The following is a 26,077-nucleotide window of genomic DNA, read 5'->3' as shown; positions in this document are numbered from 1 at the left end:
CAACATCCCCCCTCAGGCAGCCCAAAGCTGCAGGCCACGAGGAGAGAGAAGCAACACCTGTCGAACGTCTGTCATGCCGCTAAGCAGCGCTGAGACCCCTGCATTGCAGGGGGTTGGGCTAGATGACCCTCGGGGGTCCCGTGGTCCAGCTCAACCATTTTACAAGCCCCAAGCGGAAGGCCGGCTTGTGATTTTAGTCAGGAGGGGCGGCGGCTGAGGGTGGTGGTGGTGGGGGGGGAAGCCATTTTCGCTCCTCACAGAAAACCGGGGTGCCCGTGTGTGAGGAGGACGTTATGGCCGGCCTCGGCCGGAGGAGGCGGGAGAGCGCCGCCGCCATCCCTGGCGCCCTCTGAGGCGAAGGCAGCGAGGAGGCGGGAAAGGGCGACGCCGAGGAGGAGGAAGAAGGAGGCGCCCGGCCGCCGCAGCCGCCGCCGCCGGCCTCGTCAGTCCCCGCCCCGCGGCGCTCGCGCTCCCTCTCGCCGCCCGACCGCCGTCCGCCCGTCCTTCCTCCCCTTCGTCCGCCGGGGCCGCCTGCCGCTGGGAGCCGAGTCCCGCTCCTCTTCCTCCGCCGCCGCCGCCATGAGCTTCTTGTTGTAAGTGCGGGCCGTCGAGGGAGCCCCTTTCCCCGCCTCGCCGGCAGTAGGGCCCAAGCCGGGCTGCTTTCCTGGCGCCCGAGCCCCGCGGGGGGAGGAGGACGGAAGCCCTTTCCGCCTCGCCTCCGCGCAGCGCCCCATGGCTCTGCCCGGGGGCCTTGGCTCTCCAACCGCCGCTTCCTCCAACACTGGGGTTATTTACTTCTGGGGTTTTTTTTTTTGCTCTGTCGCTTAAGCCCCATTCCTCACATCCTTTGTGTTTGTGTGTATGCCTTGCCACCCCCTCCATGGCTGGCCTCCTCCTGCTCCCCCCTCCTGAGGCTCCCCATTTTCTCCGGCTCTCCCCAATTCTGCCCTCGCCCCCCCTTTGCTTTCCAGCACATTTGTTCCTTATGTGCTGGTGCTTCCTTTAAAAAAAAATCTCCACCACCCCCACCGACCGCAGGAAAAAAAAAAGGGAAGTGCTTTTATTTGTATTTTCTGGTGTTAATGTTGCTGGTCTCCTTAAATAGCTTTCCCCATATTGATCATCACCCCCTACTGCCCTTCATCCAAAGATCCCAGGGTAGTTTGCAACAGAAAAATATAAAATGAAAATACAAAATGCTGATTAAAAAGCAAGGGTGTTTTATTTTATTTTATTTTAAGGAGGTTCTCTCTTTGCTTGATTGACCCTTTGGTTATAAAAAGGAGAGATTGGTGGGATGGGGGCTCTGGGAACCCCTTCTGTACCTCAATTTTTTTGGGGGGGGGTCCGCTTATGCTGAAATGGGAGGCTGATTTGTTGCACCTAAACTGCTTCCTATCCTAAAAGTTTCTGTTTCGTTCTTGGACCTCTGGCTGCCTTTTGAGCTAACATGGGGGTGTTAGCATTTTGGAGGATCTCCCTGCTGTTGTCTGAATTGCCAGCTGCAGCCAAGTGGAGGAGTTCTGTATTATAGAAAATAAGGTGATTTCTGTTAATTGTGGGGTGAGAATGATGGTAGGGGTGCTTGTAATATCAGGTGCCCCATATGCCTGCCTGTTCTTCCCTCCCCCACTGCCCCCTCTTGGACAGCAGCTTGGAGAGACTCCCTAGTGGTTTCTGTCTGTAACCATAAAGTGAAATTGCATCCCCTAGTTTGTCTCCTCCCTTCCACCCCCCTCTCAGGGAATACAGGAGTCTGTAATTAATCGCCCCTTCTCCCCACCGGCCTTTTCTGTGTTTGAAAAGGCAGCAGTTTTTCTCTTGAGTGGTTCTTGTGATTAAGATAATGGTTATATGGGGTACCCAACTTGTAGAGAATGTTTCTTTTGGGGGGTTGTTTTTTTGTTTTGCTGAGACTGACAGGGAACGCAGCTGGCTCTGTTACGTAGGGGGCTAGACATCTTGGACAATAACCCTGAGAGATCCCCTTTCCTCCTTTTGTACTCTGGCTATTGATTGCAACTGCGTTGTGGTGGTCTGGTTTGCTCTTAATTGTGTTTTTTTTAAGTATCTGCTAGAGTGAAAAGCAAACTTTTGGTTTGCTTAAAATCTTTTAAAAAAAAGTATCTAAATTTAGAAGTAGATTGCATGGTACTTGATAGTCTTTTACGTTCCTCTAGGGAACACAGGACACATATGCATAGTAGAAACTAAATTTAACATTTTGGCCTTCAAAGCTGCAGAAGAAGGGGCTTCTTTTGTGAAGGGTCTATTTGCTTTGATGTTTTGAGGTTCAGCACAGAATTTGGAGAATGTACATCTTCCATTTCCCTAATACTAAACTTGAAGAAGCAATTTGAAGAAGTTTATTGAATTTTATGGGCAAAGGCTACTGTCTTATACACAACAGTAAGCACCACGGAACATTCTGACTTTTAACATCTGAGTAACCAACATAGGGTGGCTTAAAGAAAACCACATGAAAACAACTACTTTGCTTGGTTCTTTAAGCCTTTCAGTATACCATGCAGTTTAAAGTTAGTACAAAGCTTTTGGACTTTTGAAGGATTGGCACATGTTCTGAAAAACTCAAAGCTAATTGTGTTACAACTTGTCTGGCATTATAGCAAGCAGGTACTGGAAAGGACAGCTTGATTCAGACACTTGCAACATGAAAACAGCTCTAGATATCAGTAGTTGTTAGCTAACTGGCACATACAAAATGTGTAGGGCCCGTTGTTCTGTTATTTGGTTTCCTAGTTCAAAAGTACAACCAAGTAATCTCCAGTCCTTGCTGGTTGGAGTGGAGGCAATCTAATTATGACAATCAACATAAACCGGTTAAGTGACTTACAAAATAAAACGCAGCGTACTCCTGGGAAAGGGAATGTTGGGGACTTAAATAAAATAATCACTTTGTTGTAGAAGACTTACAGTACTTTGTCATGTTCCTATAAAATGTAGTTGTGCTTATACACGCTTCCACGAACCTCTGCAAATATATTATTGATTAATATTAGGATAGCCCAGTCCTGTGCATATGCTTTAGCCACAGTAAGTGTCAAAATGTTATGCCTTATTCATTCCTCTTCTTACTCTTTAAAATATCTGGAATGGATTTGTGTCTATGCAAAGAACTAACCCCCCCCCCAAAAAAAACCCACCTGAAGCAAACTTCCAGAGCCACATAGCTTTCTTTGTGTGCACGTGGGGCCATGTAGATAGTTTGGAAGGACTGTGTCTTGAAAGGAAAACTAAAAACAAATTTATTTAAAACAAATAGTGTGTTTTCTTCAAAAAGGCAAAAAAAGAGGTGCTCTCATTTGGTCTCCTGGAGTAATGATCGGTTGTGGATTGATGCTTCTTTCTATATAATTAAGAATCAGTAATTTCTGATTCTGTAAACCCATGTTATCTTCATTCTGATTGTGAAAGCCAAACTGACAGCTGCATTTTAAAGAGAACTCTTCCTGAAGTTTGAGACTGCCTAAAAATACTTGCTGTGCAGATATATCAGTGAATTGTGCCCATCCATCCACCCTTGTAGAAGAAGAGGGCAAGAAATCTTCCATTTTCTTGTCTTTGGTTTGGGGTTTTATATTCATACCTGCCTTGGTTAGGAAACACAGAAGAAAACATAAAATATTTGGAAATGAGGAGGAAAGCTGGTTTTCTGATCTGCCTGTTCCTTTTGAGCTTTCACAGTTCTAAGAAAATAGATGTTGGTTCCTGTTGTGTTTCCCTTTTTTTGCATGAGCGCAAGTGTTCAACGCAGATAGTGGCCCAAGTACATCATTTCTCTTCCTCATGGCAAGACATGGGTAGCATGTCTGTAGCAGTGTTAAAAACTTAGATATATAAGCTAAGCGCCAAATGGCTCCTTAAACCAGGGTTACAGTCACCAAAATGGAATGCCTAGTTGCCATTTTTGGGCCAGACAGCTCAAAAGTTGTATTTTTCAATACAACTTTTTGGTTCCTGAAATTCATTCTGGTTGTGCAGATAAAATACAACAAATAGCATTCTTCAGGATGTGTTGTTAGTGTGTGAAAACAGACAAGATCCAAGGATCCACAGCCATGCAGCTCCAGATGTTGGAGACTTCAGGTGCCACCCTGGGGCCCAGGCATCTTCACTTGGTCACAAGTGGCTGATAGCCAGGTGCAAAATGCGCCTGGCAAATTTTGAACACTGGTCTGTTGTGGGGCAGCCAGCACTGATGCTACGAGTTGCTGTGTTTGTGCTGTGGCTCTATGATAGGGCTGTGGACAGTAGTATTTAATTGGAAACTTGAAATGCAGACTTTCATATAGGTCAATTTGGCAGTGTTACTTTAAGAACAAATTACTGCAGAGTTGCAGAAACCATAGCCTGCAATTCCCAGGAAAATGTTAAAGATAGCTCTGGTAGGCGTACCATATGGCAATGTACCACTGCTTTTTAGAATTGCTTAAATTGCCTGCAAAAGAAACCCTTGTGAAGGAAAAAAAAACCCCACACACCTTGCTTCAGCTCACCATATTTCAGTAGCTTGTTGTTTTTTGTTTTCGCATTGGGTATCTAATTTATTTGTTTATTAAATAATATATGTCCAACCTTTCCTCTCAAAGCACACCAAGGCTGCAAACAAAAAGTTATAAAACATCTTAAAAACAGTTCTGACCTAGATGCAGACAGGGAAAGATCTCAAAAGTCTTGTTGAAAGAGGAAGGCCTTCAGTAGATGATGAAAAGACAACAGAGACAGCTCCTGTCTAATATTCAAGGGGAGAGAATCCCAAAAGAATAGATCGGTGCTACAGCACTAAAGGCCTTGTTCCTGCACTATGCAGAACTGTACCTTCTGTTAAGATGGTTTCTGCAGGAGACCCTTACCTGCAGAGTTCAGTGATTGACTGGGTGTACAAGGGGCGAGGTAATCTTTCATGTATCTTGGTCCTAAGGGCTTAATAAACCCGAATCAGCACCTTGAACTTAGCCTGGAAGCTAATTGGTAGGCTATCTTCCAAGAGCAAGATAAACTCTCAACTATGTAAGCCTCAGTGAAAAGCACCAGCATGCACAGAACTAAGCTTATTTGCCCAAAACATGTTTAATATATCTAGATAAAATGTACCTGTAGGAGTGACACTGATTTTTTATTATTATTTCTGAATCATATCTTTAGGAAGCCTCCAAGATTGTTTAAATGTACATTTTTAAAAATCAACTCTACTGCCCCTATTTTCTCTTAAGGCCTAGGTCTTTGCATTAAACAAATTTGTATGATAAGGACATTAAGATGGATTCAGATTCTTATATTATTATTGCTGTTTTTCACTGCAGAGACACAAGTGCTATGGGAAAACTCTTGTCAGATTCTGCTCTCATTTTGCCTTGTATGTGGATACATGTTATGCCATTTATATACCTTTTCAGACTCCCTTTGGTGCTGCTTGGAAGCACATGTTCTTACATGCAGGAACTCATGCTTCTGTGCAAGCTAGTTAACTGGATATTTTATGCTTGCTTTTGAATCTGTTAATTGCCCCAAGCCTTTAGAACTGTGTATCCTGTGCTACATCACCCCCCCTTCTGATCTCCTCCTTTTGTACAATATTGATTTGAAGGCTTAAAAAAAAAACTACAATAGAATGGGATTATTGTAACTATAAGCCCTTTGAGTACCCCATGGTGTGCCTTTTTAATGTAAAAGATAATAGCTAGCCTACTTGCCTCCTTTTTTTATCAAGCTATCCCACGGGAGACTTGTCAAGCACTTTTAAAATTATATACATGGAAGAAGCTGTAAATGGCCTCTATGCGATGGCTCATCCATGTTGTTGCAAAATTGTCCATGTTGTTGCAAAGTCATCACATTGGGCATCATGTAATTATTCTGCAAAGCTGCCATAGAATGTGGAAGGATATGAAGTGTCAAAGATGCATATCTACATCAGTAGAATATTATCCACCCCCAGGGCAGCAGGGACAGAGAAGCCACAGGATGGAGGCTGTTTTCATCTTTCTCTGTGCCTTCTTAGCATTTAGCATGCCAAAGGTATGCACTTAATCAACCATGGTAATGTATAGGCCATGTTGACAAGCTGAGCTGATGTCTTTCCTAATGGTTCAGAATAAGCATCACTTTCTACATTATGCTACCCCTGTGCGGGGGCGGGCGGGGAGACACCTTATGTGATTTATTTCATATTTAATGGCGCACATGTTTTTCATCTCCTAATCGTCTAGGAAGACTCTTATAGAATGCATTTCTAAGACAGTAAAATATATTTTTGTAATTATTCCCCAAATACAGCTTTTTCCTTTCTCTCGCTGTACAGTGGATGCTCGGGTTGTGAACGTGACCCGTGCGGGATGCACGTTCACAACCTGCAGCATCTTCAACCCGCAGTGGTGCGTCTGCACACGCACAGGTTGCAATTTGGCGCTTTTGCGCAAAGAGCGATTTAGTGCTTTTGCGCATGCGCAACTGCTGAAACCTGGAAGTAACCTGTTCCGGTACTTCCGGGTTTCAGTGGTCCGAAACCCGAAAAAACGCAACCTGAAGCATCTGTAACTTGAGGTATGACTGTATCCGAATATTAGTCTTCAACGCACCTACCCATCAGCCCCATCTCTGTCACTGAGAACAAATACTTCTAGTCTTAGATTTTAGTGAATTGTTAACCCTGAGTGAATAGAGGTCAAGTTTTCTGCTTGGGGATTTGTTTACTTTTCTCCTTGGGGAAATATTTCTCACTAGAGAGTTGTCACCAGTTATTTGGAATCAGTATGTGAAACTTCCCATGTCACCTCACCTCCTTGGTCCTATAGACGTCTTAGTTTGCAGAGCCCTCCTGCCACGCCAGCACCCATTCCCGGCAAACATTTCTGTTGTATCGACTTTGGAGAGCGGTGCATTGATTTATTTGCTTTTTTCCATGTTTTCAACAAAAGGCTGTTGAGTCAGAATGTGTGTGTAGAATTTCTGTAGGCAGAAAGATTCTCACAAAACAGAAGTTGCCTTATCTTTGGCAAACAGTGAAGTCTGTGATGAAAGGTTATAGGCTGGGGGTACAGATCCCTTTTGGCTACATGGGCCAGATCCTTATGAGGATCTGCCTCGTGGGTCAAATTTGGCAGGTGGGCCACCCACAAACCTTTTCACTCCAATCTTAAAGGGGGTAGGGGCAACCTCCCACTTCTTTTTGAAGTAACGAGGATGGCAATTGGTAGGTAGGTGGGCAGAGATTCAGGGAATTGTCATTGTGGACTAAGTTAAATTCCCTCACTTGATTTTCCTTACCCCTGCTATAGAGAAGTCATTGCCAATTGGGGGCAGGGCTGCTGGTAACATTCAGATTTTAAAGAACAGTATGCACCACCTTTTTATATTGGTAGCCTTGTTTCTAGTGATAGCCAGAGGTTTCTTCCAAGTTGATGGGAGAAACAAAGAGCATTGGAAAGTATTCCAGGATTGTCTGCTTAAATATAACAATTTGATCATTTTGGAAATCATACCTCCAGGCATCTTCTTGAAGAAGAATGCGATTGTCCAGGCTACCATGGTAGTCCGTTAATAGGCATAGATGTATGTCCAAATTCTAGTTTTGATTGAGCTTTGGTAATTAATTCTCTACCAGTCTATAAAAGTAGAATAATAATGCCCAGCTCACCTGGAAGCTCAAAGGGTTAGTGAGATTAAAATAAGCAATACTGTACTTTGCACAGTGAAAGAGCTGCAGAAATGAAGAAAATAATAAGTTCGTTAAAACACTAAATGTGAATTATTTTTGTCATTGGAAGAATTTATTTCTCCTTTTGAACTTTTTTAGCCAACATTTGATCTCCGGTAAATTAGTTGCTCGGAATTCTTCCTTATTGGACATAAAAAGGAAAGCTGTATAGATCATGCTACTTTTGCCTCCAAAAGGACCCGGTTCTTCCTTTCACCCTTGTGTAAGAGCTAGAAATACTTTTTGCAGAACAAACCTAACTATGTTTTCCTGAACATCTGGGAAAGGTAGATATTTTCCAGTCCTTGGAACAGCAATCTGGGATGTCCAGAAGAGGAAATCTGGGATGAAGAGGAAGATGAAGAGGAAATTTTTGAAAAATTAGTTTTGTCGCTCTTTGTCTTCCTTAATAATTGGCAGGTTTCATCTTATGCCGTAGCTTTTAAGAACATCATAATTCACAAGTGCAGTTTTACTTGAAGTCTGCTCTAACATCTGTTTTTCTGTTCTAACATTTTCATCTTGTGTTTGGCTTTAGAAGTTTAGGGATTTGCCCCAGGCTGGCAGATTCGCTTTCTGTGTGTTCCTCTTTTTGAAAGCTGTCAGAAACCATAGAGACTAATAAAGCATGAAAACTTAAATAGAAATTCTCCATTTACCCTGAGTGCATTAACTTCTCTAGAAGTTACTATTGTCACAATGTATAAATTCTTCTGCATTCCTTTTCAAATGATTTTCAAATGATTTACATTTTGTTGTATAATTCCTAAATCACATACGCAGCTTGTGCAGACATAATGTTGACTCCCTCTTAATTGCAATTAAGAAATCAGGTGCCGTTCTTGAGAAAGCATGTTCCCTTCTCAGAATGGAATACTTTCCTGTTCCCTAACATTAACTATGGTTTCCATGCAATACTGGTCTGAAACCAGCTGTAAAAGGTGATCTGATTAAACAGGGTTCTTGGTTAGTCTTGGCAGCACTTGGTGTTATTCTGGAATATCTTGGTGTTATTCTGGAATATCTGAGTTTGGGGCCAGTCGGGTTCGTGTTAGAAGGCCAGTTCAACAATTTCATGCTGTCCATTTTTAAACCCTTTCTCTGCCGCAAGTTAAGAATTATGAAATTCATTGCTATATAGAAACCTGCTTTACAGAGGCAAGCTATTGCTCCATTTAGCACACTATTGCGTGGGCTGACGACTGGGAGTTTTAACCAGCCCTACCTGGAGAAATACATCTCCTCCTCCTACCACTTCTACTACTACTACTAATGTTGATGATGATGCCCCACCCATCTGACTAGGTTGTCCCAGCCACTCTGAGCGGCTTCCAACAAAATATAAAAACATGGTAAGACATACATCAGCATTATAAACTTCCCTCATGGTTTGAACCTTGGACTTTCTGCACAGAAGGCAGGCGAATGCTTCGCCACTGAATTATGTGTGGTTATGTACAGTACTTGCCCTGTTTCACTCCTTTGGGCTCTGGCAACCTGTCGCCAATCCTTCCCTCCTATCCCCATGGCCTTTATGCACACCACTTACCTGGTTTTAAATTGTTACTACCCATGAGAGCGCCCCCCCCCATCCATATTCAGAGGCAAAATGACTGCTAGAGACATATAGTGGTGGTGGGGGGGGGGGTGATAATAGGAAATATCCAAGCAGAACATCTTGCTAACTATGGCTGGAGACAAGAGTGCTGGGATTGATAGAGCAACACTTTCTTATAATGAAATTTGCATATGTGGACCAACCTTGTTGCCTAGCTGGAAACTGTGGGTAGAAAATCAGATTACTAAGGTTTTTTTAATGTAGGCTATCTTTACTCTTAAGCACTACAAAGCAAGAAGTACTTAGCTGCTATGAATACTACAAATTAACCAGCTCTCAACAAGCCTTTGCTTAAAGGGTATTTTTCTAGTGAATTTTCAAGATAATCTAACTAACTTTGGCTTGTTACTTTATCACTTGCTGCCAGCTGACTCTGAATTTAGAGTACAAACATGCATTAGAAGAGCTTGCATAAATCTAGCTTCTACTTTTTACTACTTTGTCCACATTCAGTTTCCCATACATCAGAATTTTGGCTACTTGTCCAGCCGTTAAAGCCTATGGGCAAAAGATTCTTGTCAAGGTCAACAGTGTATATAATACCTGGGAAACCCAGTGGAATTATCAATTAGCTGGGCTTACTGTGCACCTGTGCCTTTTGCCGCACTACGGTGAAGCTGGCTAGCGTTTCATTAGCATATTTTTGATGCTGTAGCTAAGACAATGGAAGAAGGGTCTGTATAAAATAATAAGTTTGCATCTGTTCAGAGAATTGTCGTCTTCTGGGTGGAGGGAAAGTGAATGTGTGGGCTAAGAAACTGAGCTCTCAGCAGGTGGCTGGAAAGTAGTGGCACATTTGTTCTTCAATATGAAAATTATTTTAGTGGGAGTAGTTCATAAATAGGTTGTAAGGTCCAATTTTGCATTGATCACTGCATCTGAGTTCCTTTGAAAAATCTTTATCTTAACAGCAAATACAGTTCTCTAGTTCTGGCAAGGTACCATGAAACATTAAGATGTTTCAGATGTAATACCAAATTATAGGTTGGTATTACAGTACTTAAAATATATGTGCAAGTGGAGCCATATGCTCATGTACTCCCTTTTTTCCCTTGGGCTCAAAAAACACACAACTTCCCCTGTCTGCTCTTGCTCTTTAATCCAGGAATTGTGTATATTCCACCTTTCCTCCAAAGAGCTCAAAGTGGCATACATGGTTCTCTACTGTTCCCCCATATTTTTTCCTAAACAACAATCCTGCGATTCTAAGGTGGGTTAGTTTGAGAGGAGGATCATGATTTCTAGATAACCCTGTCTTTAATAACTCTGTTCTATTTACAAGCACAATAACAAATTATGTTTAATAACTGAGGAATCCCAGTGGCAATAGCAACAGCCTTTTGCAGAAATTTAACGTAAGTTCCTGATTAGGCTACTTAGATTGCAGTCCTAAACACATTACAAGGAAGTAACACAGTAGGACTTGCTTCTGAATAAGCAAACATAAGATTGCGCTGTTAGCATCTTCTTGTAAAAATGCATTGATATTTTAAAGTGTAATGAAGAGTCTGCCCTACTTCCTTAAATCTTTGTATTGCTTCTGCTTTGAGATAATATCCGGTTGTTCTGTGTCTGAATGTCAACTTCATCTTCACTGGCCACTCTACCCTTTCCTTATCTTTGCAGTTACTTCCTTCTTCCTGGTTTGTTTTGTCTCTTTCCTCTTTACACCCCCTTTTTATAGGGTGCTGCCCTTGTGTTTAAATAGTCTTATGTTCCTTCCTTCAAGATCATTCAGTGTTTATGTTCTCTGTGTCAATCCAGTGAATGAATTATGAACTATTCAGGTCACATTCACACCATGCTTTTAAAACACATTTTTGTTGTTGTTTAGTTGTGTCCGACTCTTCGTGACCCCATGGACCAGAGCACGCCAGGCACTTCTGTCTTCCACTGCCTCCCACAGTTTAGTCAAACTCATGCTGGTAGCTTCGAGAACACTATCCAACCATCTCATCCTCTGTCATCCCCTTCTCCTTGTGCCCTCCATCTTTCCCAACATCAGGGTCTTTTCCAGGGAGTCTTCTCTTCTCATGAGGTGGCCAAAGTATTGGAGTCTCAGCTTCAGGATCTGTCCTTCCAGTGAGCACTCAGGGCTGATTTCCTTCAGAATGGAGAGGTTTGATCTTCTTGCGGTCCATGGGACTCTCAAGAGTCTCCTCCAGCACCAGAATTCAAAAGCATCAATTCTTCAGCGGTCAGCCTTCTTTATGGTCCAGCTCTCCCTTCTATACATCACTACTGGGAAAACCATGGCTTTAACTATACGGACCTTTGTAAACACATTTAAAGCACCACAATTCCCAGCACTTGAACAAACTATAGTTCAAGATTTGTTTGGAGGAAACAATGTGCTTTAAACGTACGGTGTGGATGTGACTTTAGGACAGTGTATTTTGTTGAATAGGAAAGGTGTCTTATGTTCCTTAAGACTCTTAGTGTTTCGTCGTGATAATTTATATAACATTCTTCAACGCACTAGTTCTTGTTTATTTTCAGCTATATCATTATTTTTGGTATTTTCTTTTTGAGGAGCAAGCTACTCTTGCTGCATGAAGTCAGTGAACAAAGCTACCCTCCTTTTCTTCATGTTTGATGGTGTGATATTTATAGCTGTGTTGTGCTGTGGTAAGAGAGAATGTGCTAAAAATATGCATACAGTAAAATATTAGAGTATTCGGTTGGATTCCTAAGACCGGATTGTGCTTGGCAAAAGAGACCCTTCACAAAAGCAAAGAAAGATTTAGAGCTTAGGCTTCCTTTGGCTGGTTTGTTTAGTTTATTCAAACATTGCTGAATAGTTCCCAGCAACTTCTGCAACATTTGCATGTTCTGCTGATTTTCGGTGTGAAGTCTTCTGGTGCGTGAAGGCTCATCAACATGAGAGGGAGAGACATTGTTAGGAATAAATTAATATTTCCACGTTGTCAAGGAGGTACATGGTATTCAGCTGGCATCTTACTTCACTTCAGGAAAACGACTTGCATATAATGAACAGTAGCAACACTAAGGTATTTATTTCAGAGTAGCCCTTTGCCCTACTGCAGTGACTATTGTATCCTTGCCTATTTTATTGTGTTTTTAATATATTGTGGGATGCGGGTAGCGCTGTGGGTAAAACCTCAGTGCCTAGGACTTGCCGATCGCATGGTCGGCGGTTCGAATCCCCGCGGCGGGGTGAGCTCCCGTCTTTTGGTCCCAGCTCCTGCCCACCTAGCAGTGCGAAAGCACCGCTAAGTGCAAGTAGATAAATAGGTACTGCTTTATAGCGGGAAGGTAAACGGCGTTTCCGTGTGCTGCGCTGGTGCCGGCTCGCCAGAGCAGCTTCGTCACACTGGCCATGTGACCCGGAAGTGTCTCCGGACAGCACTGGCCCCCGGCCTCTTAAGCGAGATGGGCGCACAACCCTAGAGTCGGACATGACTGGCCCGTATGGGCAGGGGTACCTTTACCTTTTTAATATATTGTAAGCAGCCTCAAAACTTTGGGTAGTGGTTGGGGTATAAATACTCTTAAATAATAGTAATAAAATAAGAAATGAGACTAAAAAATAAGAATAAAAAATAATTGAGATGGGAACTTTAATGTCGAAGGAAAGTTTGCTGATATATTGAATCCCATATTAATATATGGGAAAACTAGTAGCAAACTGAAGTAAAGCACTAAATCAGGCTTCTTCAACCTCGGCCCTCCAGAAGTTTTTGGCCTACAACTCCCATGATCCCTGGCTAGCAGGACCAGTGGTCAGGGGTGATGGGAATTGTAGTCTCAAAACATCTGGAGGGTCGAGGTTGAGGAAGCCTGCACTAAATTGTAGGAGTAGTAGTAGTAGTAGTAGTAGTGGTAGATTAACTATGGTTAGCAGAATAAGAGAGTACAAGATCACTGCCTTGATTAAACTGATTATAAAGTAACAGAATAAGAACAGGTAATCATGGCAGGTTTCAAAGAAACCTGAACAATATTTTAATTTTTTTTACCCACTCACTGATTAATAATATTAGTCCCTCAAGAACAATTAACAAGGGGGTTGTAGGTTGCTATGGTATTTAAAGGAAAATTTTAAATACTTCTTTGCATCTGTTTTGTTAAATCTGTGCCTAATAAGGTTCAGAAAAGATTAGTCAAAATATTGAAGGTGTTGGAGCATCTTTCCTGTAAGGGAAAGGTTAAAGAAAAAAATGACTAAGTTGGAGTAAGGGGAGATGAATGATTCACAAATGTGTGAATGGTATGTAGAAAGTGAATAGATTATGTTTTTCTGAAAGCGTTGCCTAGATTCAGGACACAGTAAAACACTTCCAAAATTTATAACAGCCTATGGAATTTTCTGCTACAAGATGTAATGCTATCACTGACGTATATGGCCTGACTAATTCATGGGTGACGTACAAGGCCCCATCCACTCTGGATTTGTGTAGGGTTCACTCCTTAGCCTTTTCTTCTCCCAAAGATGGCAGCAGGGGTTTAGGATCAGAGTTTTTCTTCTAGATGGGCTCCCTTCCCAAGTTGATGGGCCGCATCTGCCCATCACTTCCCTGTACAGTACATACAGAAAACACCTTCTTGACTATTGGTCTTGTCCACTCAATCCACCGGAGCCTGTCTTCACACACAGGGGAAGCCACTAATTCACTGAGCATTTGAGACCCATCGGCTACCCTCACCTGCTTTAGCTGGCCAGTTGAAGCAGTTTTCCAGGATGTGGCCTCTGCCACCTGCTGACAGCTTCTAGGAGCCACAGGTGAGAGCTGAGTGCAAGGTGAGGACAAAACGTGGGCAAACTACCCCAGATGGAGCACATTGTGTACCCCATCAGAGGTACTACCTCTCTCCTAACACCCCAGTGTCACCTATGCTCCTGCAGTCTAGGCAACATTCAGCTGGAGGTGTGGAAAGTGTCCTGAAGAAAACAAATTACAATTTTTGTTACTCGTAGGAAATGTAGGGCCTGCAGCATCCCAACCATTTTTCCTCTCATGCATTGCTGTGATTTTTTAAATAAAAAACTCACAGCATCTTCTTTACTGCCATCACTGTACAAAGTTCAAAAAGCAAGGCTGCACTGAACTACTCTGTGGTTGTCCTTCAATTATGTCCCTTAGATGTCTGAGCTTGCTGGAAGTATTGCAAGACTTTCTTGGATGGGGTAGCCTTTAATAACCAGATTTATGCACAAGTAGGTGTGCTGAATGATATTTTTTAACACACATACACAGCCCTTGCTAAAAATGAATATACAATTTTTTTTTCTTTTATGAAACTTGAGAGGAAGAGGGGTAGAAATGTAAATAAACCATTTACCCCAAGGCAACTTTGGGTTGAGTATGCTAATGATTAAACCTAGCTACGACATCAGGTGTTCTATTTTCTTTTTAAAAGAAGGATGAACTCATAGGATTTTGAAATATTTTTCAGATCTGCATAGGGCTAGCTCCTAAAACTCAGAATCCCCTCCCATTTCTGAAGACAGTCAATATTGTATGTTTACAGAGGAGTGTGCACATAACAGTGTGCGCGCGTTATAAGCAAACCACAATGACACGTTTCCTTCCTTCCTTCTCCTACTTTAAGATTAGCGGATCAAAAAGTGTAAAAGGCATTGTGTGTAGAAGGTATTTGGGGTATTGCAAATGGCACCAGCACAGGCCTTCCCTGTTGCCGACAGGGCCGCCTCCTCATTGATTTAAATTAATTAGGATTAACTTCAGTCCTGAACTTCCACTGCTTTGCGGCTATCGTCATTCATGAGAAAGGCTTTGGGAGTAAACCCTGACAAAAAATCCATCCCCACTGGCTTGTGGGACATCTCTGGGAGAAGGGAAGGCTAAGGAGTAAACCCTGCACAAATCCAGAGTGATGGGTTGTTATTCAGTTAATTGTCTCCCAGTATGATAATTTTAATGCATTTCCCCCCTGCTCTTTTATTGTTTTTTACCTGTTTTTATTATGCATGTCTAGGTTTAACTAAATCACCATGGAAATATTCACTGAAGGGCAGTATACTAATTTATTACACAAATTCATTAACTAAATAGTGCATTCTCCATAGCAGTAAACCTTAATGTTAGAAAAGTGTCTCTGAAGATATAAAAAACATACAGCCTGATTAAAGATTTTGGAACAAAACAAACCATGCCTCAGGTGACTCTGTCAGCGCCATTGACTTGTTCCTTTCTGTCTGTCCAATGCTATGTGTTTGCTTAATTCATTGTGTTTGCTTTGCTAAGGGGATTAGTTGTGTCAAATTTCACTGCTCGGGTAACCTATGCTGAAGTACCAAAAACAAACTCATTAAAGCTTGTGCCTCTATATTTTTGGTGACACAAGCTAGATTACTTCTTTCAAAGTTGCATAACTTGCATGTATGTTATGGTTGTTCATGAGGGAAAAATATCTTCATTAGAATTTACTTCTTAGTTAATTAATTTACCTGATCCCCTGAAAAGGTGTTAGTAGGTTCAGTAGACTTTAGGGTTCCTCTGATTTAGTTGACAACATATTGGACTTGCTATTCTACCACCTAAAGATTTCTGAGTAAATTGTACTCCTTGACCAAAAAGAAAGACACTTCCAATTTTTATCCTTGCCTTCCCGCCATATTGGAACCAACATGTTCAGAATAGAATTTTTTAAAAAATAACCTTTTGCATTTGAACCTTTGTCAAAACAATTGTTAAAAGTTTAGTTGTTCTTGTATGCCTTTCAGTATGTTGCTTTTCTTTGGTTAAACTGTGGTTAACACAGGGCACCTTGAATGTTACTGTTTCTTGAGTATGTAGATGTATTCCTCTACATCTTTGAAGAAATGGGTCCAAAGAGGACTAAAATAGAAGGGAGAGATATTTGAAAGGAAATGTTATATGAGTAGCTCAAAGCAGAAGGTAGTCAGATAGTATTGCACTGATGGATCACTAGCCAATTTCCAGTGGACCTCTGTACACTTGCTGGTTGCTGAGATTTGTAAAAAAAAGAATATTGACTTTCATGTAAACTTTCACTTGAACTAGCAACACACTTCTTATATTTTTACACAAGAGTACAGATTCAAGATCACTTAACCTAGATTAATTATGGCTTCACTGTTAAGAGATCCTGCATAATCTTCCTTCCTTTGTAAATTTAAGGGCTGCATGTGAATGGCAGGATTTGTGTAGACCTTTCCATTTGATCAGTGTTCTAGATGGAACTGCAGCATGGAGAAGTAGCTCCTCTGTTGGCTATTTGACTGTGTGACGGAAGTTTATGTCATCTGTGTTTTTGCTAATCTCATGGATTTCCCCCCTTTTGTGGTATGTAATAAGGATGTACTGTACATCATGTTTCCAAGCATGCAACAGATTAGTCACACAGCCATCTTATATTTTGTGGGGAGGGGAGAAGACATTCTAACTCATAAGAATTTTAGTGTAAGATTAGGGGATCATTCTGTGAACCTGTCTCTCTCTTTCCCCAGTACACAAGATTTTCTGAAACCAAAATATTTCCCTCCTTTTGCAGTGGTAGCCGCTCTTCTAAAACTTTTAAACCAAAGAAGAATATTCCAGAAGGCTCTCACCAATATGAGCTGCTGAAACATGCAGAGGCCACTCTTGGAAGTGGCAACCTACGGATGGCTGTTATGCTGCCTGAGGGTGAAGATCTAAATGAATGGGTTGCAGTGAACAGTAAGTAACATGACCTCCCCCCCCCCCCCCGTATGCTTTTTGAGCATTAATATTGACTGATAAAGCTGGGTGGGGGGGTAGGGGAGGCATGAGAGATTTGACATTCATTCCCCTGGGAGGGTAATGGTTAAATTTATTTCTGCAGACTTACCTCCGGAAATCACTCTTTTTAGAATGGTTGAATGTGCCATGATGTAACTGCAGCCAGTATGATGTAGTGGTTTGAATGTTCGAATAGAGCCTGGGAGGTCAGGGTTCAAACCCCCACTGGGCTCCCTGGCTGACCTTGGGCCAGTTAGTGTCTCTCAGCCTAATATCAGCCTCACAGGGTTGTTGGGGGGATTAAAGGGCAAGCAGGAGAACTATGTATGCCACCTTGAGCTCCTTGGAGGACAAAAAAGGCGGGATATAAATTAATAAATTAATTCTATAGGACAGGTGGTAAGCAAATCAAAACTAGAGTTGGTAGGTTAGAAGAAGTTGTGTGCATGGGATACCACATGAATGTGTACTGTCCACTATTGACTGTTTACAGAGGTATACCAAAGTAGGAGAAAGCAATAGTGAACTAAACCAACCCACCTTAGCTCTCATGCGTGCTTGGAGGACTTGGGACAGAGGCAAGTTCTTACTTTTCGGGTTCCCAGAAAATAAGACGGAAAGGAAAACTTCAAGCAGCAAAAGAGAGACCCTTGTTGTTTCCTTCATTCGTTGACAGCACAAATCTGGCGAGGTGATCTATATGCTCCCAAGTGTACTGCTTACCAGGAGGTCAGAAGCACTCACTGTAGTGAGGTGGCAAGTAGGTTTGTAGATGCACAGTTTGTGACCCACCAATTTGCATGCAACTCGCCAGGGACTGGATAAACTTTCTGGGTTTTCCCCTTGTCTGGAACTCCACAAAGGGGAAGCAATTGGAGGCTCTAGCAAGCTGCAGCAAATGGCTAATTGTCTCTGTCCAGCTTGATGGATCACAAATTCTCTAGGTCTGATATGGTACCAGCTGTGGTCTGTCTGTTCTTTGAGCAGAAGAACTGGATTTTACAGTGTTGTTTATCACATGTGGCTGCAGAAGTGTCTCGGGCTCGAAGACTTGCCATGTTCCCTGGGGATTTTCCATACTGGTTTCTTTAAATTTCAGCTGTTCTTCTTGAGAGAAATGTCACCACTGTTTTTAGCAAACATTGAAAGCTGATAAAAGCCTAGTAAGTTCGACTCCCCCAGATTCCATCTACAGCTGTTTTGCTGTACAGACATGTCCTCCCACAGCTGAATTAAGACATCAGTTGTTAAAATATGATGATTATTTATTGAATGTATATACCGCCCTATACCTGGAGGTCTCAGGGTAGTTTACAGAATAAAATCAAAATATAAAACCACAAAATACATAATGAAAATAAAAACAACAACCCAGTTACCTCCCCCCCAAAAAAACAACAACACCACCCACATTTTAAAAGGGAATAGGGTGTCAATCAAAGCAACCAAAGGCCTGGTTAAAAAGGAACATTTTTGGCTGGCGCCTAAACGTATACATTATAATGAAGGCGCCAGGCAAACTTCCCTGGGGAGAGCATTCTACAGACAGTCTTTTGTTTTTGTGGAAAATATTGTGTCAAAAAATCTAGATGGAAAACTTTGAATGAATAACTGCATCTTGGGATAAAGGATTGAGCTATGGTTTGGGAAGATCCTGGTTTGAATCTTGCCTCTGCCGTAAACTCAATAGGTGGTCTTAGGCAAGCTCTGCTCTCATGTTCTGCTCTCAGCCTCAACTGCCTGTCCCTCTAGCTGCAGTTTGGAGGTAATAATACCAACCTTTCTTAAAGTGTCCTTTATAAGGACTGCAAGATTATGGTCCAGTTAACACATAATCCAGTTAACACATAACACAGAATAAAATTGCCAGTATCATAATGCCCTTATACGAGCGCAGCTGTGTGAAAATGAATAAAAAATTCAGAACATAGGAACTTTTAATTCCTGTGTTCCTTGACTGGAATTGAAGGGCATGGAAGGATCTGTCAGCCTTGCTGAATGGAGGAGGCCATGATCTCAATAGCAGTTTAATGACAGTGACATTGAAATTGTCATAATTTGACTTCCCAGACATCATCCAATTAGATTGTGGAAGGCCACAAATCCTTTTGTGCTGCTGCTCTGTCTGCAGCCAAACTAAAACAAGACAAATTGCGCAGCTGTTCCTGTTTACAAGGCCAATCTTCAAATACAAGTCTGTAAATGGCATCTTGAAAGAAGGGTGCTCAGCATTTTTCAGGATTTGGAGTAGGGCAATCTAGTAATAGGTTTGGTATTAAATGGGGCAGGGGAGTGCAACCCTGTTGCTTTTTGATAGCTTAATGGCTTTTGACGCCATGGTTTCCTAGTGGGCCAACTCTCTGGGTTGGCAGTAGGAGGTCCTGTGCTTTGGTGGTTCCAGTCTTATTTATAAGGCTAGATTCAGAATAGTATTGGGTGACTGTACCTCAGCCCCTTAGCAGTTATGCTTTGGGGTACCACAGGGTTCAGTCTTGTCCCCAGTGTTGTTTAACATCTATGTGAAGCCATTGGCAGTGGCCATGCTGCTCTACTTCTCTTTGACATCTGAGTCAAGTGTGGACGTGCAGGTCCTGGATCAGTGCATGGATCTGGTGGGATGGGTGAGGTTCTACAAGTTGTAACTGAATCCTGATAGGTTTAAGTGACGGTGGTAGCTAGGATCACCTTTTACCAGCTTCAGCTAGTGTGTCAGCTGCACACATTCCAGGACATGTGTCAGGGAACTGCCATCGGAGCGGGAGGCGGAGAGGAGGCTCCCGGACGATGGTGGAGAGGGTCCTAGTAGAAGGAGGGATAGCCCTTCCGCTGGGGAAGGTAATCAGCGTAACACCAGTGGGAAAGGGGAGGAGATGGAGGAATTGGAGAGGTGGCTCCAGGACTCTTCGCAGGAGACCAGCGGAGAGGGTACGAGTACTCCGTTGCCCACACCCACCTTGCGCAGAAAACTTTCGCACAGGCAACGGGGGAGGAGACTGGGCGTCAAACAGCTTCTATGCTGGAAGCGGTTTAAGAAATGCCTACTGACGGATTCTGCCAGCGACTGAGGCAGCCACGGAACTTGAGGCTGTCCTGACAGAAAGGGTTCAACCATGCAATCTAGCCAGGAATAAAGGCAACTTACGCATGAGCAATCCCTAGAACCTTTACAACAGGATAGCATGGTGCAAGCACACCATGTTTTGATAGCCTCAATATTTCGCTACCATAGTGTGGTGTATGAAGAACTGCCCTTAAGGTTGGCTTGGAAGCTGCAGAAAAGGGAGACTAACCATGAGGACAATATATAACATCCCTTTTGAAAGAACTGCAGCAGCTGCCAGTTTGCTGCCAAGCCAAGTTTAGGGCCTTAAAAAAATTAGGACCTGGGTACATGAAGAAATGCATTCTCCCACATAAATCTGCCCATAGACTGAGATATTTGGATGAAGTCTGCATGGTCAACTTAGTGACAATGGACTGTTTCTGTCATGGCACACAGTTTGTGGAATCGTCCCCCCTTTATTAAGTTTTTGCACAACTTCATTAAGTTTCTGGTGCATCCAGGCGTTTGCTGGTTCTCAGTGCCACCCTTTTAGTATAATTCGGCTGGTTTTGTTGTGATTTTTGTATTCTGCTGTATTTTAATATAATGTTTTATGCCAGCCTGGCAGTTCGAAAGCGTAACAGTGTGAATAGATAAATAGGTACCACTGCGGAGGGAAGGTAAACTGCGTTTCCATGCACTCTGGCACTCATGGTGTTTTGTGTGCCAGAAGTGGTTTAGTCATGTTGGCCACATGACTCGGAAGAGCTGTCTGCAGACAAACGCTGTCTCCCTCAGCCTGAAAGCGAGATGAATGCCACACCCCATAGTTGAATTTGAATGGACTTCCACCGTCCAGGGGTCCTTTACCTTTTATGAGAAACATGTTTGTATTGTTGTGAGTCTCCCTGGTATTACTGATGAAGATATAGAAATGTTATAAATAAATGATAAAGCAGTCAACAGAAGGAACTTTGCCTTCTTAGCATTGCTTTGGTAGACATGCTGCTCAATAACACCAGGGGATAAACTCCAGGCAGAGATCCTGATACCATAGACGAGGAACGACCAAGCAAGGGATGTAAAGGTAGCAAAGCATGTTAAGAGACGAGGTAGACGTTGAGCCATTGATGTGTGTTTAGCAGTTGTAGATGGTTTGACTCTAAGGATCCTATTTCACTGGAAGGAATGGAAAGCCAGAGGATTGCATATTTGTACTTTCACCGCTTTTAACAAACATAGATTATATAGTTTCAAAACTATAGTACACTTATCTTGTTATGTGAGTCTTTCTGGAGATCTTAGTCTGTTTTCTGACTGGCATTTCCTTTGTATAGTAACATATTAAACACAGCAGAGTACTTTTGCTGAGAAGCTGTGTGGATGGTCTAGCTTGCAACTGAAAGCACACACTTTTTATCTGCCAAATTGAAATCGTTCCTATTTTTTATATATACAGCTGTGGACTTCTTCAACCAGATCAACATGCTTTATGGGACAATTACAGACTTCTGCACAGAAGAGAGCTGCCCAGTGATGTCTGCAGGTCCAAAGTAAGAATGCTAGTTATGCGACTTTGAAACTATGAGACATAAAATACTTGCTGTTTTTCATTTTTAATTGGGTTTTAAACAATGATAATTGCTACTCTTAGTAAGTTAAAAACCTGAAATTTTATTTACAAAGAAGCTGAAGTTCTGTGTTTCATGTTTTTGCTTTTAGCCTGATCGAATTCTTTACAGATTTGTTTGGTGGTGGGAGGTCAACGAAAGTGTGAGTGAGAGCAGAGCAGGAGGAATTTAATAGTCCTGAAGGCCATGATCTGACCTTGAACTGCTGAATTGCAAATATTGCCGGCATGTTTTTCATCTCTACAACCCTGAGAACTGGAAACCCCTTTTTATTTTAAAAATGATAGCGATTCACTCCGATTTCCAGCTACCTAAGGTAGCCCACTAGATAATCCCTTTTCCACAACTGCAACTGCTTCAACAGCACACTTGCCTGAAGCTTGGTAACTGGGATTAAGCAATACCATCTAGTGGGTTGGGTTGGCTCAGGGCCTCTATTTGCCATCTCCTACGCTAAGCAGTGTTGTTAAGACAGGAGAGGACCATTAAATATATGTGTCTGTATAGCCCCCCCCTTTTTGTTTCCCCTTTACATACATATATACATACATATTTAGTTGCCTTGTCCTTTTAGTTCTACTGATGCATCTGGAAATAGCATGATCTGTCTCTGTTTCTCTGTGTCTTAATATATCTTGACGACTGGTTGAATCAGAGTTGTTTGGATGCAGGGTTTTATTTTCAGTACAGAAACCTTGATTAAAGGACTTTTCTGATCTCTTCCAAATTTATTAGCTGGCAAAAGCTGAACATGGTTAAAAATGAAGGCGGATATGTAAATCTTTTACTCACAGACATGTTATTACACTGGCACCGTTTGCAATAAGAGGCAATGGTTGCCTCTTATTCACTACAATTAAGCAGCTGTTTTTCTTGGGTTAGCTATTCAGATGCCATGTGCAAGCATAACATTTCACTATCAGTCGCTTTCCTTAATTATTGTGTCTGAAAGCCACTGTTTAGAGAAAAGAATGGCCACAAGCCAGGATATGTAACTGGTTTGAAGTGGGTGTGCAGACCTTGGTTAATACTGTAATCTTATGCACACATAACTTGGAAGTAAACTGCACTTGAACTTACAAGGTGCAAAACAGGCTTTACTGGTCTCTCTTTACGTACAATTTGGTTGTCTAACAGTTGCGGATTTGACAACCCTGATGGGCTATGGGATTTGATGGCTCCTCCTAACCATTTCAACTCCCCTGACAACTGGTCTGTCTCCAGCCCAAAATGTTCCACATGTTCTGAAGCCAGTTTCTGGCATTCATTCAGATCTTCCTATTTTGTTCAGCTGATAGATTTCTGAAAATTTTAAATGGGTGAATATAGGTGCGAGGTACCAGTTTCCAAAGTGGCCCTCCATGCTGAATATCGATGCAATACAGAAGAAAGTGGCTTTAGCATTTATTGTTTTACTCGGTTCTTGCGGAATACATAACTGTTTTAAGGGATTTTTTTCAAATTTTGCTTGCATATCGTTACTGCATTGGCTCAAAAGAAGCCAATTCATAGTTTCCTACCGTAAGATCAAAGAGTTCTGAAAACATTGCTTAATTACAGTGTTCTGGTTCATAGATACATTGAAGCTCTCTCCATGGGTGTCTTGTGTTTGATTTGTTACACTGTTGCTTGCTATCCTGGAAAATGTGTGCTGAGCTGAAATACAGTAGTTTCACTCCAAACAAGAGAAAGAGAAAATTTGACGGAGCTGTGGATAATATTAAGATTATCAAAAAGAAGGCTGTTTAAGGAGGCTGTGGAAGGGATCAGAGACCAGGTTCTGGAATAATTAAGGTTCATGGCTGAATGTTTTCTGTTTTACTATTCCACTTAATGTGTCATTTGCATCAGTTAAGCTATATGTAATAATGTACCATAATTTAAAATCCAATGCTATTAAAGTATAAAACTAGACTGTCAGCTTTAGATTAAAAAGGAGTAGAACATGAATGAGTGTGTTTAATGCACGTGTTACTTAGCTTCAAAAGTTCTGGAATTAAAAAGCATTTCATGAGCTAAGGGCATGGCTGTATCGGGGAAGAACGTGCCTCTGGCTTGAGATACTATGAGGTTTGGGGCATTGTAACGTGGTTAGCACGATAATTCTCCTTGAACCATAGTGCCTGCTGGTTGTAGGGATAGCTTTGCAAAATGCCAATTATGTCACGTCTTATATAGTGATACCATAATCACTCTAATTTTCATGTGTGTATATTTGGATGCCAGCCAGCTGGTTCTCAGTGCCCGGGGGGAATTTGTTCCTGTGCTAATCACTTTTGAAACTGAGGAGACTTGTGTATGGGGAAAGGGTTAAAAGAGAGAAGAATTCTCTTGGGCATTTCCAGGCCCTTGGGCACACCTGAAGCAGCCCTTGATATCCCAATGTTATAAAAACAATAATTCATTTGTTTAGTGTGTACAGTCCTAGATTTATTTAAAGGGATGTCTTTTAACCCTGTTTCATTCCAGATATGAGTACCACTGGGCAGATGGGACAAACATAAAGAAGCCAATCAAGTGTTCAGCACCAAAGTACATTGATTACCTTATGACATGGGTTCAGGACCAACTGGATGATGAGACACTCTTCCCATCCAAAATAGGTAATTTTAAAATTAGTATATTGCTGCTATATAAAAGCTGGATGGTTTAATTTGCAAACTGTGAACATCTATGCTGCTTCAAAAGGAACAGGAGAAAACAAAAGCTTTTAACCTGAGGGAAACTAACATAAGATTTTGAAAATATATGTAACCATCTTAAGCAGCAGTTGTTCAATATTAATTAATTTTTTACAAGATTTAATTTTAAGACTCCGCGACTGGACCTAACAGTCAGGGGTACCTTTACCTTTATGTAGACCAGAACATACCTAATTTCTAGCAGTCCTTAATTAAAAAGAAGAGTGCTCTTTGAAAATAAGCAATTAAATGTTTCTCTGCTTATGGATGCTTCCCTTAGGGTGATTTCTCTGCTAGTGTAGTATTGCATTTTTGTTCACTTCTGCACGATTCATTTGTTGGTTTATAAAAATTACAGTTTTAAACTTAAAAATTTAAATCAGTGCAAGATACAGTTACCTTATGTCTTTAAAAAACATGCTTGCTGAATAGTTCTGGTTGTGTTTTTGATTACTGCTGGAAAAATGCTTGCTTAGATGGTACTTTTCCGATATTTGTGGTTCTCAGTCCTGATACGTGGGCTGTTTAAACCTGTGCTGCTCCCTGCCCATTCATGGGACGACAAGAACTCTGTATTCCTTGTGAGTGGCTTCTTATTCTTGCTGCATGGGTCATGTATTGTGCTACAGCTTATGCACTGAAGCAAGAAGCCACTATCTAGATGAGTCTTGAGCATGATAGCAGCTGGCGGTTGTATCTAATGAACCCGTCTCATCAGCACAAAGGCTGCTTCTGCTTGTGCAACAGAACTTCCCCTTCCTCTTCTCTCTCCCCCTCCCACCCCCAACCTGCTCTGGATGCTTAGGGGAAACCCCAGAACTGATCTGAGGGAGAAGAGAGGGGAAGTTCTGTTTTGCAAGTGGACATTGTTGTGTGAACAGGATGGTTTTGTTGGATACAACCCTGCGTTCTTTGTAGGACTTGAATGTAAACACTTGGACGTTTGCTTTGTTGATTTCTAGGTGTTCCTTTCCCAAAGAACTTCATGTCAGTAGCTAAAACGATCCTAAAGCGTCTCTTCAGAGTTTATGCTCACATCTATCACCAGCACTTTGATCCAGTCATTCAGCTCCAAGAAGAGGCACATCTCAACACATCCTTCAAGCACTTTATCTTTTTTGTTCAGGTAACTAGCCATGGGGTACTATGACTTAATATATCCCTGCAAGATGGAGCATGGGCTCACATTCTCTCTTGAGTTTTCTGTTGCTTACTGCGGTAACTAGGGATCTTGTATTCTTCAGCACATTTGAAGTTTCTCTTTAACATGATTCTAATGTTGTCTGCTGTGCCCTATTCCTAATTAAGTTTTATGACATGCCGTGAAGTATTATTGAGAGAAAAGGTTTAGAGCTATTTATTTATTTGAAAGACTTATATATCTTAATCAACCAGAAAACCAAAGGAGGTTCTATAAAATAAATATAAAGCATTAATTTAAAAATACCAACAGAATTAAATATTTAAAAACAAGCTGATTTTTTTTTTAAAAAATAGGTAAATAAAATTAGTAGTTTTAAAACAAATATACCTGGTAAAATTACATGTTTGGGTAGGTTTCCATAATGAAAAAGGTTTTAGCAGGTTCCAAAAACTGTACAGTAAAGCCACCTGCCAAATATTTTCTTTTGTGATCTCCTTAATGTGACATGAATGGTGAATATGCATAACCAGAAAC

General features: G+C 41.7%; 1 protein-coding gene across 1 annotated transcript in view; it reads left to right on the top strand.

Moving 5' to 3' along the window:
• The first annotated feature begins 240 nt into the window (after window positions 1-240).
• MOB1B (MOB kinase activator 1B) overlaps window positions 241-26,077 on the top strand; it is a 31,715-nt gene continuing 5,878 nt past the window's right edge. Inside the window, exons 1-5 of the mRNA XM_083398811.1 lie at window positions 241-593; window positions 16,836-17,002; window positions 21,547-21,640; window positions 24,188-24,321; window positions 25,362-25,525. Coding sequence (XP_083254937.1) covers window positions 580-593; window positions 16,836-17,002; window positions 21,547-21,640; window positions 24,188-24,321; window positions 25,362-25,525 — 573 coding nt within the window. The 5' untranslated portion in view covers window positions 241-579. The remainder of the gene's footprint in view (window positions 594-16,835; window positions 17,003-21,546; window positions 21,641-24,187; window positions 24,322-25,361; window positions 25,526-26,077) is intronic.

The sequence above is a fragment of the Podarcis tiliguerta genome (genome assembly GCF_965153285.1).
Source record: "Podarcis tiliguerta genome assembly, chromosome: 9".
Taxonomy (NCBI): domain Eukaryota; kingdom Metazoa; phylum Chordata; class Lepidosauria; order Squamata; family Lacertidae; genus Podarcis; species Podarcis tiliguerta.
This window is presented reverse-complemented; position numbering and strand designations above follow the sequence as displayed.